General features: G+C 36.5%; 1 protein-coding gene across 1 annotated transcript in view; it reads right to left on the bottom strand.

The window, feature by feature from the left end:
* Positions 1-691: 691 nt before the first annotated feature.
* The window catches only part of Jarid2 (Jumonji, AT rich interactive domain 2), a 50,633-nt gene continuing 36,407 nt past the window's right edge, over positions 692-14,917 (bottom strand). Inside the window, exons 20-25 of the mRNA XM_069508997.1 lie at positions 14,621-14,821; positions 13,844-14,010; positions 12,702-12,993; positions 9,308-9,481; positions 6,061-6,156; positions 692-5,515 (exon numbers count right to left, since the gene is read on the bottom strand). Coding sequence (XP_069365098.1) covers positions 5,333-5,515; positions 6,061-6,156; positions 9,308-9,481; positions 12,702-12,993; positions 13,844-14,010; positions 14,621-14,821 — 1,113 coding nt within the window. The 3' untranslated portion in view covers positions 692-5,332. The remainder of the gene's footprint in view (positions 5,516-6,060; positions 6,157-9,307; positions 9,482-12,701; positions 12,994-13,843; positions 14,011-14,620; positions 14,822-14,917) is intronic.

Genomic DNA, 14,917 nt, shown 5'->3' with positions numbered 1-14,917 from the left:
AGTGCAAAGTAGCGGTTCATTGTACTGTTATTGCCTAATTCGAAATGTAAACCAATGTAGCCAGGCCATCGATGTGCCAGGCCACCAAGTTGCAAGTTGCTATAGGTAGACCTCAATCTCATGAAATGAACCAAAGTTATCAACACTGTACTGTGTCAATATCCTATGTACTCTGTAGTGAATATTAATAATTCACTAGAGTACTATATAGGTACATAGGATATTCATAGAGTAGGTACAGTATTGCTAACTTTGTAATTTCATCTGAGATTCTGGTCTACCTATTCATTTTGAAATTTCACTTACTGCCGTACTCAGAAGCGCTTAATCGTTACTTAAATTTAGTTAAAACGAGACAGAGCTATATCTCTCACGTTTTAACTCAATCGCGACTCTGTGTACGGCAGTAAAATTTTTCGTTTGTAGGTAGTTTTACTCTTTTTAAGTATGCATATGTGTGGTTCAAGTATGGATTAAAATAATGATTTAGAAAATAAAATGGAATCGACTCCGCCCGGAATGATACGGAAATCGCACAAAATGGCACTTTGGTTTTTTGAACTCTATTTATTTACATACCTGTTTTCTCACAACTGTATTGTAAAACGTATGAGATTACCAACTTACCGCCCTCGTATCACAATGCACTATATTATGTTATTTTGGGAGTTGTATAAGTAACACAACACAATTATGCTTAGTTAATTTTTTTATTTAAAAGTTATGACACAAATAACAAAATCACAGTTTTATACATTGTACCTATGTTACAATAATTTTAAATCAGTCTCTTCTTTTCAAGCTTACATTTAAAATCCGTACAAAATGACTCACACGACATTTTAACTTTATGGGTCAATAGGCTAGTTGACACTTTTTTTAAGTAGGTCTTAAATGGTTTATATTTGTCCTATTAGATCAAAAAAATTAACACTATATTTTTTTGCGCCCTAAAAACCGTAAAACTTTAATTTAAAAATATATTTTTCTTAGAGAGGTGAAAGCACTGTCGGCCATGTTTGGCCGATAGATTATCTGTGCTCTGACGTCATGCATTTGTAAACAACAGCATAACCTCCCAAAGTTTAATAAACATGACTTCTATACTAGTTTACATGAAAAATATAGTAATTATCGTTATTGTATCATCCGAGAATGTAAAAACGCATCGATAAAGACCACAGGAAAGTTGTGGATTAGAGTGCCCAGTGAAATAAATATACGTAACACGCGAAGACTTGCTTAAAGGGATCCTATATGACTAACGACTGCAACCCAAATTTATTTTTGCATAGATCACTTTGTTGTAAGTCTTACTTAATAACTTATTCAATTTATAAAGAGAAAACGGTAATTTTTTACGTTTACTATGAGTTTTTAGAAATATATAAAAACTAGCTTATGCTCGTGACTTCGCCCGCATGGACTTCATAAATTTATAACACCCATTTAACCCACTCAGGGGTGGAATTTCAAAAAATCCTTTCCTAGTGGATACCTTCTCTTTACCTACAAAGAACACATCCACCAAATTTCATGTATCTAGGACCAGCTGTTTAGGCTGTGCGTTGATACATAAGTTAGTCAGGACTTTAAATTTTATATATATGGATACTACGTTAGTCCCCGCGTGACATAGGGATGACATTTCTTTGTTTACATATTTATTGACGTCACATCATGGCTGACAGCGTTTCCTGCGTTTCAAATAAAAATAAAAACTGTATTTTTTTAAATTGGATTTATATATCCATCCTGCGTTTTTAATAATTGTTATTGATATATTTCGTTGTCTTAAGCAAAATACTATAATAAATAATCATTTATTGGACGAAATTAGATATGAGTCAAGTAGCCTATTGTCATGTCATAAGTACGGTTCACTTCTAAAATAAGGTCTCAGAACGTTAAAATGATAGTTAAAACGAATTATAAATAATAAATAATACTAATATTATAAATGCGAAAGTGTGGCTGTCCGTCTGTCTGCTAGCTTTTCACAGCCCATCCGTTTAACCGATTTTGATGAAATTAGGTACAGAGATAGCTTGCATCCCAGGGAAGGACGTAGGCTAATTTGTATCCCGGAATATTAAAGAGTTCCCACGGGATTTTAAAAACCTAAATTCACGCAGACGAGTTGCGGGTATCATCTAGTGTTACAATAATTTTAAATCAGTCTCTTTTCTTTTCAAGCTTACAAAATGACTCACAAGACATTTTAACTCAATGGGTCAACTGTCATGTCATAAGTACGGTTCACTTCTAAAATAAAGACTAAAAACGTTAAAATGATAGTTAAAACGAATTTATTACGCATTATACTTAAAATTATTATGGAAAAAGGGAAAACAATATATGTATAACAATAATAAATAAAAAAGAATAATAATAAAGCAGCCAGAACGTTAAACTACGTGCATTACGTAATGATTGGGGGATTCCAACATCAATGGATTGACACGACCCAAAGCATAGATCATATAGATATAGGTATTATTTTTCGTTTTTAGTTGCCCTGAAACTTCCTAGACATGACGAATCTATAAGGGTTCCGTTTTTAGCTATTCGGCTACGGAGCCCTAAAAAGTGGATAGGTTAGGAAAAAAATGATAAAATATAATAGTTAATAATAATTGACCAATATTTATAATCATGCATTGATTTGTCGATAGTTCATCAACTATATATGGCGCGTTTTCGACCGGAGGCACCGGTTGACCTGATGCTGTGACCGCGCGCTCTCCGCCCTTTATCTCGAAAACGGTTCACCGTATGAAACATTTTTTTTTAACAAAATTTGTAGAGAATTTTGTATTCTACAATATTGATAATAAATACAAATAGCAAAAAACCCATAGGAAATGAGATATTTACAAAAAAAGCGCAAACAACCGATTTTTGTGACCTTTGACCTTGAAATTTAATAGTTGCGTACACCCTACCATATGTAGGTTTTGAGACAACTTTTAGGGTGTCAATATACAAGTATTTACAGACTTAGCTGTCTCGGTATCTCGAATTCCGAGATTCTTACCTAATTTAAGCTTAAATGAATGAACTACCGGGGACTGAATGACGGTATTAAAGTAAGTCACATTAAATTAGTTGGACGGAAAATATCTGTGGCAAAGTTAATAAATAACAGGATCACATGCGGCGTTTAGCCTGATAACTTAAAAAGAGCTTCTGTTAGGCATATCTTTAAAAAGGGTAAACGTAATGACTTCGCGAACTACCGACCCATAAGTCTCATGTCGTCGATAGATAAAGTAGTTCAAAAGTATGTCTGTGAGCAAGTCCATGCTTTCTACAAAAAGAACGAGGTCATTCATTATATCCAAAACGGGTTTCAAAAAGGTAAAGGAACTACAAATCTTCTTTCCAAATTTACATGTTTTTTTCCAAATTTCCATAAAAAAAACATGTCGTAGCACTGTTTATAGACTTCTCGCGAGCATTTAACGCTTTGGATCACAACAGCTGAAAAATAAGTTAGAAACATGTGGAATACGTGGGCCGTTTCTCGCTTGGTGTGCCGACTACCTTCGAAATCACAAATATACTGTAAAATTTGCAATACCAACAGTGACGTCATTGTAGCCAGTGAAGGTAATCAGGGATCAGTACTATGTCCGTTGCACTTTTTATCATATGTCAACGACATGAGTAACTGTATTGAACATTGCACGTGTTATCAGTTTACAGACGATACTTGTATTATGTTCGCAGACCGAGATCCTTACAAGATTTGTGGAGTGCTGCATGCAGACTTTGATAGGCTGACCAAATGGTGCCACGATGCAGGCTTAGTATTGAATGCTAGTAAAACAAAATTGATCCACATCAGATCACCATATTTAAAATACCCGCCGTTTGGTTGTAACTGCCCCACTATAGAACTAGTCGACAAGTGCACTTACCTTGGGCTTAGTATTGACTGCAAATTTAACTGGAGCCTTCACATAGACTGTTTGTAATAAGTTACGACAATTTCTGGCAAGTATAACTGTTTTAACTCAACTCAGCGGGAGTTTCCTTTAAAGTGAAGCTAATGTTATACCTACTATTGCTTCGCACAATCATATATTCAGTACAGCCTCAGTAGTTATGGCCGTACTTACAGTACTTTTTAAATAATATATATAAACTTCAACTAAAAATCTTAAAACTTTATATACAAAAGTATTAATCTATATCTGTAAGAAAAATAGCGAGTATTAAAAATACCTAGCATTGAGGAGTGATAATCGCACTACAATTTCAGGTATATTCTAAATAATCCACTAAAAATCCTAAAAACTATTGTCTCAAACTCTGTTAAAACAAAGTATGTATGACAAAAATGAACCAAGCTTATTTAAACATTGCGAAACAATGTATACGGTGAAAGAACTACGGGCTATTTTATTCCTCGTCTTATAAAACAGTTGCCATCTTCTCTGCCGGATAACTTGACGCGCAAGAATATAAAACAGAAGCGGAGGGGATACTTCCTTGGCAACCTATAATCATGCTGGGTTGCTTCGGAGCAGTCTCCTCGGCTCCTGGCGCTATAAACGTAAATAATACACATGTAAAAAAAAAACAAAAACAGTAGGTATACAATGAAGGAATGATAATTTTAATCGCGTTTTTGTTGTATTTTTATTTTCATTTGTTAACCTTGTATTATCTGTTCCTTGTTTTTAAATTAAGAATTATAACTATTTTTATACTTAAAATGATATACACATTTACAGTATTGAGTGAACATATTCAATCAAAAATTTCGTCACTGGCAGTAAGCGCAACCGTGGTCAAGGCATCGGGCGCGAACCCAGAAGATGCAGGTTCGATTCCTGCCGGTTACGCAATTTTGATATGTATTTAAAATTATTTACATATCCTAATTGTCACTTCTAAGTCTAAAAATTATCAGCTTATATTTTTTCTTAAAAACTAATATCACTTTTGGCTTGTGTGACTAATAAATTATTTACAAACTTAAAAAATAATAATTCTCTTTGGTGCGAAAATTTTCGGAATACAAAAAATATAAATATATCACTTATGAAAATGTTTGTTACTATTGGTTTGCACCGAACTATCCCGTATGGTAGGAGGTACGAAAAAGTAGGCCTAAGAATGTATGGTAAGAAAAAGTATCGTACAGCGTTCGTCGGTGTACCGTATCCACTGCATTTCAACATGGCACATCAAAAAATTCCTGGAAAAACCTTTAGTGCTACAAATGTTCATGAGAGGCGGTAATCACTGACCCGCCTGCTTGTTTATTCGCTATTTGTATAAAAGAAAGCAACAAAAGAGATTCGTTGAACAACACCAGTATTTAGTGCTCAATCAGTCTCTTTTGCCCAGTGGATATGATCCTCCGAAGACCACTGTCGGAGATTAAGGTTTCAAGAAACATGTTCACAGGTTTCGGGTTTTCGGATCGCTCGACCTTTACGAGGAAAAGTTGCGCATCTTGAGCACAAATTGTAGCGTGGTTCTTGTGGTGTTTAATTTTGACCTGAAAATAAATTATAAATTAAAGTAGTGTCAGAATCTTCTACATAATATAATAAATTATGCGAAAGTATGTTTGTAACAAACTAAACGAAATGTAGCACATAAATCATAAATCTCTCTTCTGATTGGTTGGTCTGCGTTCTGTTAGGTGGAGGAGTCTAGTGTTTCACCAGTTTGTTTTCACCAGTGCGGCGTTAATCCATCAGGTCTCTTGCCATCATCTCGACTAATCCCTGCCGGCTCAATGAGCGTAGGAATGACAATGGTGATAAGAGCCCTTTTGATCGCTATAGTTATTGTCGCAAAAAAGGACTCTCACTTTGAAGATTGGGCGATTTATCAATATATTTAGTGGTACATTAAGAGTCAATAAGAGTCATCTTTAATACTGTCGCCAGAGGGCCTTTTCAGATGATATAATGCACACAAAGTAATAATGTAAGCCCGTAATTTTTAAATGTGACAGTTGAAAGATAGAGCAAATAGGGCTGTTTCCGAACTGTACTTCGTGCTACGTATTTGTCGGGTGTTTTTATATCGGCTCACCTGGGAAAGATGCAGCGGCCGCCGACAGACGCTGCACTCTGCCTCTTCGGACACGCTATACGGACGGTCACCCCGTTTCCGCCCAACGTATATTTCCTAGAGAAATAAAAATCGTCTCTCCGTAAAAGTTTTTTTTAATGATATGACTATTACTTCTATTACTTTCCGCCCCCATCTCACCCCCATAGGGGGTATTTTCGTAAGATCCTTTCTTATCTGATACCTCTACCCCGTAAAAAGAACCTACGTTTCAAATTTCAAGTTAAAATAACAATAATTAAAACTTTCCTGTAGAAACTTCCCCCAACCCCCCCCCCCCCCCCCTATTTTACCACCCTTAAGGGGAATTTTCCGAAATGACTTATACAGATTTTTGTTATTAAAACTCATAACCTAAATGTCGATTTTCACGTTTCTAACTTCAAAAACATAGGACTTTCATACAACCTTCGACCCCCCTTTCACCCCTCGGGGGGAGGGGGGTGGGGAGGGGGGGGTAATTTCTCAATACCGTTTCTTAGCTGACACTTACGTCCTAGAAAGTACCAAGCTTCCAAATTTCAAGCATGTAGGTAGGCTTTAAATTTCCTGAGATTTCGTGATTAGTCAGTGAGTGGTATTTCGCTTTATTATACTTTGTCCATTTTATTAATGGTTTTTGCCAGCTCACGCCCATGAAGTTTCGTTTTGTTTAAGTTAAAATTTCATACAAATAATATTGTACTTCATGGACGGGTACCGCCCCCTTAGTGATGTGGCACACAACGATTACTACGATTGTGCCACAGAATACAAATAATCGGTAGAAATAAATGCTAGTATGTAAATAAAGTGTAATATGTTATTTAATCAGGAAGAACACAAAATTTTAAAGTTGGAACCAATAAATTAAAATATTAGCATTATATAAAGTCAAAATGGCGGCCGCACGGACGGTCGGTTGATGTTGCCAGTTGATGTATATATAAGTTTTTACGTTTACAATATTTATTTTCATACTAATTTTCAAAACATAACTTGATATGACTTTGTTAAAAGTGTTATCAGGATACTATTTCAAATTCCCACATTGAAGGCGCTCACGCGTGATTACTGTCACCGTCACTGTTTCCTCAGTCTCATCAACTCTCCGAGTAAAAGCCACACAATACAATGAATATTATGATCATTGATAAATTTACCTAATATGATTAAGAATGTAACTGCAGACTGTCAGTTTAGTTTAGTGTCACTTTGTAACCGAATAGATTTAACTTTTATTTTGCTAGAACTGGGCAACACTATATTATAGAATTTTTATCATTTAGTTACCCATTGAATTATATTTTGGAAAGAGAGAAATGGGTAGAAGCCAGCGGCAGAATAAATTGGCAACCAACAAAATATACAAAAGTTTGCTCTATACATTTTACCGAAGATGCTTTTGAAAGAAAAAGAAAAAATGTGCTGTTTCATGTCATCATCATCATCATCAACCAATAGACTCCACTGCTGGACAAGACTCTTGTAGAGACTTCCACACGCCACGGTCTTGCGCCGTCTGAATCAAGCGGCTCCCTGCTTATTTTCCTATGACATAATCAACTAGAGAAAACGTGCGAGAGCCACAAATCTGTACAACGGTGTCCCACTCGCACGCTTAGAGTAACCTTGGGTTTTTTGGGTTTTACATAACAGACTCCAAAAAAATGTAAATTTAAGAAATATAAAGGGCAAAAATGCTACAGTCAGCAGCAGATTTCTATCACTGTTTTTCTAAGGCTAAAACTTGTGGGGCTTGACCACGCTGGAATTGGAAAGGTATAGGTCAACTGGTCACGACTACGAGGGTGTGCGACGCGGCGTATCTCGCAAAGTTTGTTTTGCGTCAGCGATCTGCCACGTGTAAGTACGTCGTGAAGATTGGACATTGGCTTTTGGAGCGTTAATTAATCGGCATCATCACAATGTACCTACCGTTCGAGAAATTGGAAGGTATTAGTAACTGGAAATTCAACAAGCGCCACATCTTGATCATAGATGACTTACGGTCATGTATTGAAGGTACAGAGCACATTGACCCATCTAGAGATTTACGTGCTCTTGCTCGTATTTTAGTTTAGCTGTAAAGCACATATGTGTGCAATATATTCGAAATGCAAACACAGCTAAGCAAGCCTGGGATGAATTAAGCGCAGTGTTTGAAGATAAAGGATTTGGAAGACGTGTAGCTTTAATAAGACTTTTATAGTATGAATGCATACTTTGAACATGTAACGACTCTTGTCCAGCAGTTGGCAGAGCTATTGAGGATACTGAGGTTGCAGAGATTATCTTGAGCTATAAATCATATTTTATGCAAATATGGTTACCCTATTTAGGAACTGTGCGAGTAGGACACCGTCCGCTTCCAGACTTCTCGTTCGGGCACGTTTTTTGTGAAAGGTCCGCTATCCGGTTTTAGTATAGATTAGTGGTACCTACGGAATGTGCATGTGACTAGTTATATGTCATAGTTTTGGATATTTTTTGATTTAAGGAAATCATTATTAAATTGGGATTGGCAAATAATGTGTTTTGCCGAAAGGGTAAGTTGCACAATTGTCAAGAATAAGCTCGGCATTCTTTTATAGTGCTTTTTAAATGTCAATTTCTCAATTGACGTAATCTAACGGAATGCCCTTGTTGGACTCTGGCCTTAACAAACCCTGAATACAGCTAGCCGAGGCCTGGCAGAGTTCAATACGTAATAACAAAACTCTTCTAGCGCCTAAAACTTAGGATAACATTTAGCATAAGAGCATTTTGTGTAGGTTTTTTAGATAAGATCGTTAGGTATTTAGATAAACTAATAAGCACCTGTATGAAATAAATTAGTTTATTACATTATTGATGGAATCCCGTAACAATGGTATCCTAAAAACCGCGCCTCTACAACATGAAACTCATTTCTACTATAATAATGTCCTCCCGCCGAATTTCGGCCACGCCTGCCAGTTTCTATACAGTTTAGCCAACTGCGCGACAGATATTCTAGTGCACAAGTGTGTGCGCAAACACAGGTGCACTCTCTATTCCCTCACCTCATAGCCCGATGGGACGGAAATCCGACACGATCAGAGAGAGATTAGGTGCAGGAACACCGGCTTTACGTGCTCTCCGAGGCAAGGGGGTGAAACACCACAACAACACCTCGTCATCTGCAGTCGAACATGCTAACCACTAGACTCACGAGGCAGTTACTATAATACCTGTATAATAAGCATACCGGTATCCCACGTTCGATGAGAGCGAAGCGGCATTTGAGCTCGTCCTCCAAGAGGCTGACGAGCTGGGGCAAGATTTGCTGATGCAACGTCAACGGCACGCGGTCGTCGCGCGCGATCGAGATCAGCAAGTGCTCGAGCGTAAACATCCAGGGTTCGCAGCTGTCGCGCAATTCCTGCAAATATATTTTTTTAATTAGGACGCATCCCCGCATCTATCTACATCTTTATTTAAAAGAAATATCAAATAAAAAAAATTACATTCTACAATATTATGTTCTTCACATTAACAGACATTTTTTAATGAAGTAAATTTTATTAAATTTCGTCATAAAAGTGTTAGCATGCTTTGCTTAGATTTGATTTGAAAAAAAAAGAATTGTCGGCAGATGTAAAATGGCGCGCAAGAAAAGCGGGAGCTATTGTTTTGAAGCAGGGTAAATTAGAATTTATAATTATGTCTTGAAGAAGTTAATACTTTAGAACTAAGATTGAAGTTTATTAAGCATTGTCTAAATGGAATAAAGTCAGTTCCTATAAGTTGAGATTATTTTTATTAAAAGATACAAAACATAAGAATAAATGATGTTTGAAAGTGGATTCAAACTATTTTGAAGCAAATCAGTACCGCGGCGGTACGTACGACACCTTTAAAGGCTGACGTCTAGACGCCCAGGACATAGAGGGCAATGTGCCCTAAAGTCAGAAGTAAGTGTTTGTAACATCACAAAATTCAAAATCCATTTCTTAAAATTTACTCAGATTTTCATGTTAAAAATTGAATGTCAATGGTTTTATTTCATTTTATTTTTTTATTGAACCACCAACAGAATCATACAAAAAAAAATTGCATTATCTCTACATAGTATAAAATAAAGTCGCTTCCCGCGTCTGTATGTATGTATGTATGAACGCGTAGATCTTTTGAACTACGCAACGGATTTTAATGCGGTTTTCACCAGTAGATAGAGTGATTTAAGAGGAAGGTTTATAGGTATAGTTTAATTCTCAAAAATTAGAGATCCCTAGGGAAATTGAAATAATGTGAATTAAGTCGGATAAAATCCTCTCATTTGAGAGTTTCCGAGGCGTGCGCTGAATAAATGGTCAAAGTTACACGAAAACAATGTATGGTAAAATTATTTATCTTAAAAAGTTCTACAAAAAAGTTCCCGATAGCATATATGTATCTTTGAAGGTTGGCTCACAATACTCGCTTTTATGATTTTCAAATGTGATCTGAAACAAAGCCTTACTTTCGAGGGTGTTTTTACTGACATACTATTAATTCTTATCATAATAATATAGTTAATCATACCGCCATGTGGAGTGTTGACTCAACGATTATTGTACCGATAGTTGTATCAGTCCATGGTCTTATTGCGAATAGTTTCGACCAACATCTTAAGAAACTATCGCTTAATTGTTGGATCAAGGGTAAGATACAGAAGGCAGTGGTTCTTGAGACGGCACGCATTGTGAGAAGGTTCCTCACTCTGGAGCCCTGACCATTGGCAGCTTGGATCCTAGCCCGCTGCTAGTGGGATCCATTTTATCATATTTTTAATTATTGTTTTTTTTTTTTTTTTTTGTTCCAGTTACTTTAATTTTTGTTGTTCTTGTTATTTTAATTTCTGTTATTCTATCGTTTGTTGTTTCTGTTTCTTTATATTCTGTTGTTTATTTTATTTAATTTAATTTTCTGCTGTTCCTGTTATTTGATTTTCTGTTACTTTACTTTAATTTTTTTTGTTGCTTCTGTTATTTTGTTTGTTGTTTTTTTAAAAATATGATAAAAATGAGAAAAATAAATAAATGGAGTCAAAAATTAGTTAATCATCTGTAATATTCAATTTAGACCAAAATTGCCCTTTACATCATTTAATTTAGAATAATATCTTACGAGATATACAAAATCAAAATAATATGAAATAGCGTAAGATAAAAACTAACGCGCAACAAAACGAGACGGAGGCGGCCGCGGCGGTACCGCGGCGCCTATATACCTAATCTCCTCACTGACACCACACGAGTAGATATCTGACACCACATTAGTATAGCTACGTTGCACCCATGCGAAGCTGGGGCGGGTCGCTAGTTCATTATATAATTCAAATTATAGGTTTGATTTTTAGCTGCAATATTTTCTATAGTGAATTATGTAACCGCTTCATAGACTAACAAATACGCCACTACCCCGACCCGCAGTGCAATCGAATGAAGTTCCGGAATTATACAAAAATAAAACTGGTTTTTTTAATTCTTTATTTTAATTTTAGGACTTTTCTTTAAAAAACAAGAATGCAAGCTCCATCGTTCCCTAAACCAACCAACTTTTTATCCCGAAAAATCAAAGAGTTCCCGCGGGATCTTGAAAAATGTAAATCCACGCCGCATCAGCTCGTTGAAAGTAAAGATTTCTTGCTCCAGTAGCTATTATTATCAAAGAGTAAGCTAAGTTCTGAAATAAGATGAATGGTTTCTCTGTCAGACCAAGACTGACACTTTAACAATATTTTACTGCGACATAAAGTCTTCTTATAAAAAGAGGTGGTATACAAAGTTCGCTTTCCATTACATGTACGGGGGTGGATCTTATGTATCCTTCTATGACTCTCATAGCCTGTTTGTATCTTATCCAGCTTATACAAATGGGTATTTGCGCTGTTATCATACAGAAAGGAACTAGGTCTATCCCAGAGGTTCCCAATTTTATTTGGAACCCTAATTGATCATACTTTTTTGGCGGAACCCTAGCTGGCTATTTTGATAATGATAAATAATTATTATTATAAGTATTGCAAAACATTTATTGTGACAAAGAAATACTATGACGCCAAGCGATTGAGCGTTCCCGGTAAGATGCCGTGTAGAAACCGACTAGGAGTATACCTACGGGGTAGCTTCCATCAAACTGCCGTGTAGGCGTGACGGTTTATCAGTCTTTTCCATAAAAGTTTTATTTAGGTAACTCTCGGACAAACCGTGGAACCCATGTGACCCTTCCACGGAACCCTAGGGTTCCGCGGACCACCTATTGGGAATCGCTGGTCTATCCTAATTCTAGTTAATGCTAAATACAGTCTCTGTAGATGTAAGGGATGTATTCCTCATCTAGCTAGAACCATAAGAACCTGTAAAAATTTCCCTGCTTTTGCACATGTTTCATTTAAGATGTTTTCTCCAGCGAAATGAGCTGTCCAACCAAACACCTCAATATCTAAAATTTTGAACTAAATCTAGATCATGATATCATTTATACCTCGTCCATGACCTCTACTGAAAATGCATAATTTAGATTTAGTGCTTGATAATGCTAGCCCAACTTATTTAGAACACTAGTATATTATAAATCCATTATGTTCGATAAAATTAGATCACTTTTAAAATACTTACTTGAAACACTTGAAGCAAAGTCGTCGGCCAGGGCTGCACGGCAAAATAGACACTTTCAGAGATTGTGAAGTCAGTGCATATCGAAGAGGAATACGCTTTGGGAAACACGAAGATGAATTCTCCAGGCCTTTGGGTTACTTTTGTGAGAGTTACACCCTCATTCAACAATAAGTCGGGCGGGATCATTGTTATGTCCGAAGGCAGCCAGACAGTTTTGTTCTGAACTGAAGTCGGACATAGTCGCTCAACTGCTCGGCGGAATTGGTCACTTTGTTGATCGGGAATTCCGTACCTAGAAACAGTAAACGGCAACGAGTTCAAACTATGTGAATCTAAGTTCAATAATAAGTTAAACTACTTTTGATGACCGCCGCTTTTCCCCTGTCGCCCATATAAGGCCACAGCGCTTAAAAATGCACTTTTTCGCGATTATCATTGAAATTTAAAATACTTCACAGTTGAAAAAAACCTGATTTTAAACTTGCCGTCCGAATATAAGAAAAATCATTAAGTTGTTCCCTTCGTTTAAACACTACAATGCCACAGTAGAACGTCTCCTTAAGTCTCTTTTTAGGGTTCCGTACCTCAAAAGGAAAAAAGAAACCTTAATACTACTGCTCACTTTGTTGTCTGTCTGTCTGTTTATCTGTCGGTCTGTCAAGACACTTACAGGGTATTTCCCGTTGACTTACCGCCGTACTCAGAGTCGCTAATCGTTACTTAAGATTGACTCAAAAGGGGACAGATTTATGTGAGAGACAAAGCTCTGTCTCGTTTTAACTAAACTTAAGTAACGATTAAGCGACTCTGAGTGCGGCGGTTAGAGTCATGAAATTTAGCAGGTAGGTAGGTGTTATAGCAGACGTAAGGGAAAAAAATCTGGAAACCGTGAATTTGTTGTTACACCACAAAAAATGTGTTCATGAACAGTTAATTAGTATTTTCAACTTTTAAAGTGAGATAACTAACTATACCAAGTGGGGTATTTTTACTTGTACCTCCTAAAACAGATTTCTATGTATTTTTATGCATAATAGTTTTTGATTTATCGTGCAAATTGTCGAAAAAATACGACTGTAGTACGGAAAAGTGCCGGTTTTTTTTGTGTCGGGATTAACATAACAGAGCGTTGAAGGACTTACCAAATCTTTACCCGGCCCTCGTGTAGGTATTCCATCCAAGGCAGGCCGTGAGGGTCGCGATGCCAACAGTTCGTGGAGAACACCATTCCAAAGTGTAATATCGGAACAGTGGTAGAAACCACAGTCCCTGACGACCGCAGTATGTTCTCATTATTGTTGCGAACGTTCTAAAAATAGAGAAAGGCACACTTCATGTTGGCAACTATGTTAGGATTATCACTTATCATTTTAACAGTCATGTATGTTCGTTTGTATAATATGTTGAAAATAAGACCCGATTCCATCAAATAATTCTAAACAAGGCTAGCTAAAGCAAGGTTAGCTAATGACTCTTTAAAAATAACATTTCTGTTATGTTAATTTAAATGTTAAGTTAAATACGTTCTATGAAATATTTATGACAGACTATTATCTGAATGACTCAAAGCATTCACTCAGTTAAAACAACCTAAACAAATATTTTCAACCCAATGAAAAAACGGGACGGAAAAAAGGGGACGTTGTGACCACGACCCGTGCTATTGGGTTGAAATATCGTCAAATAAAAATATCGAATTAATCGTGGTATGTACCCGTTTTTTTGCATGGGTATAGTTAAGACCTGGAGAGTGGCACATGCTACTTTTTATCCCAGAAAATCAAAGAATTCCCACAGGATATAAAAAACCTAAATCTACGCGGAAAAAGTCACGTGCATCAGCTAGTGACGTTAAGTTATATCTTTAGTTAAATAAAAAAGGAGAAAAGTAAAAAATCTGAATGCATGTTTTTACGTACTTTTAAGTTCCAGGGATGCTGGCTCATCGGATCGGTGGGATTAGTTGTGAATCCATAATCGAATTGACTAGTGTCTACTGAAGATGTGTATATGCTAACATGTTCAGTAGCCTCAAGCACCATTTTCCAGTAGACATTCTCAATTTCGTCTACTGTAGGCTCGCCATTAGGGAAATTCATAAGGAGTGCAGTTTTGCTTACCTAGAGACAAAAAGAGATTGGTTGACTTTGGGGCTTTTTGTTAAATCAGTAGTTAAAAAAGCCTGCCAAGTGCGTGCAGTGTAGGGTTCCGTAGTC

Source organism: Maniola hyperantus, chromosome Z (genome assembly GCF_902806685.2).
Source record: "Maniola hyperantus chromosome Z, iAphHyp1.2, whole genome shotgun sequence".
Taxonomy (NCBI): domain Eukaryota; kingdom Metazoa; phylum Arthropoda; class Insecta; order Lepidoptera; family Nymphalidae; genus Maniola; species Maniola hyperantus.
Note: the sequence above shows the minus strand (reverse complement) of the source record. Positions and strands in the feature narration are given on the sequence as shown.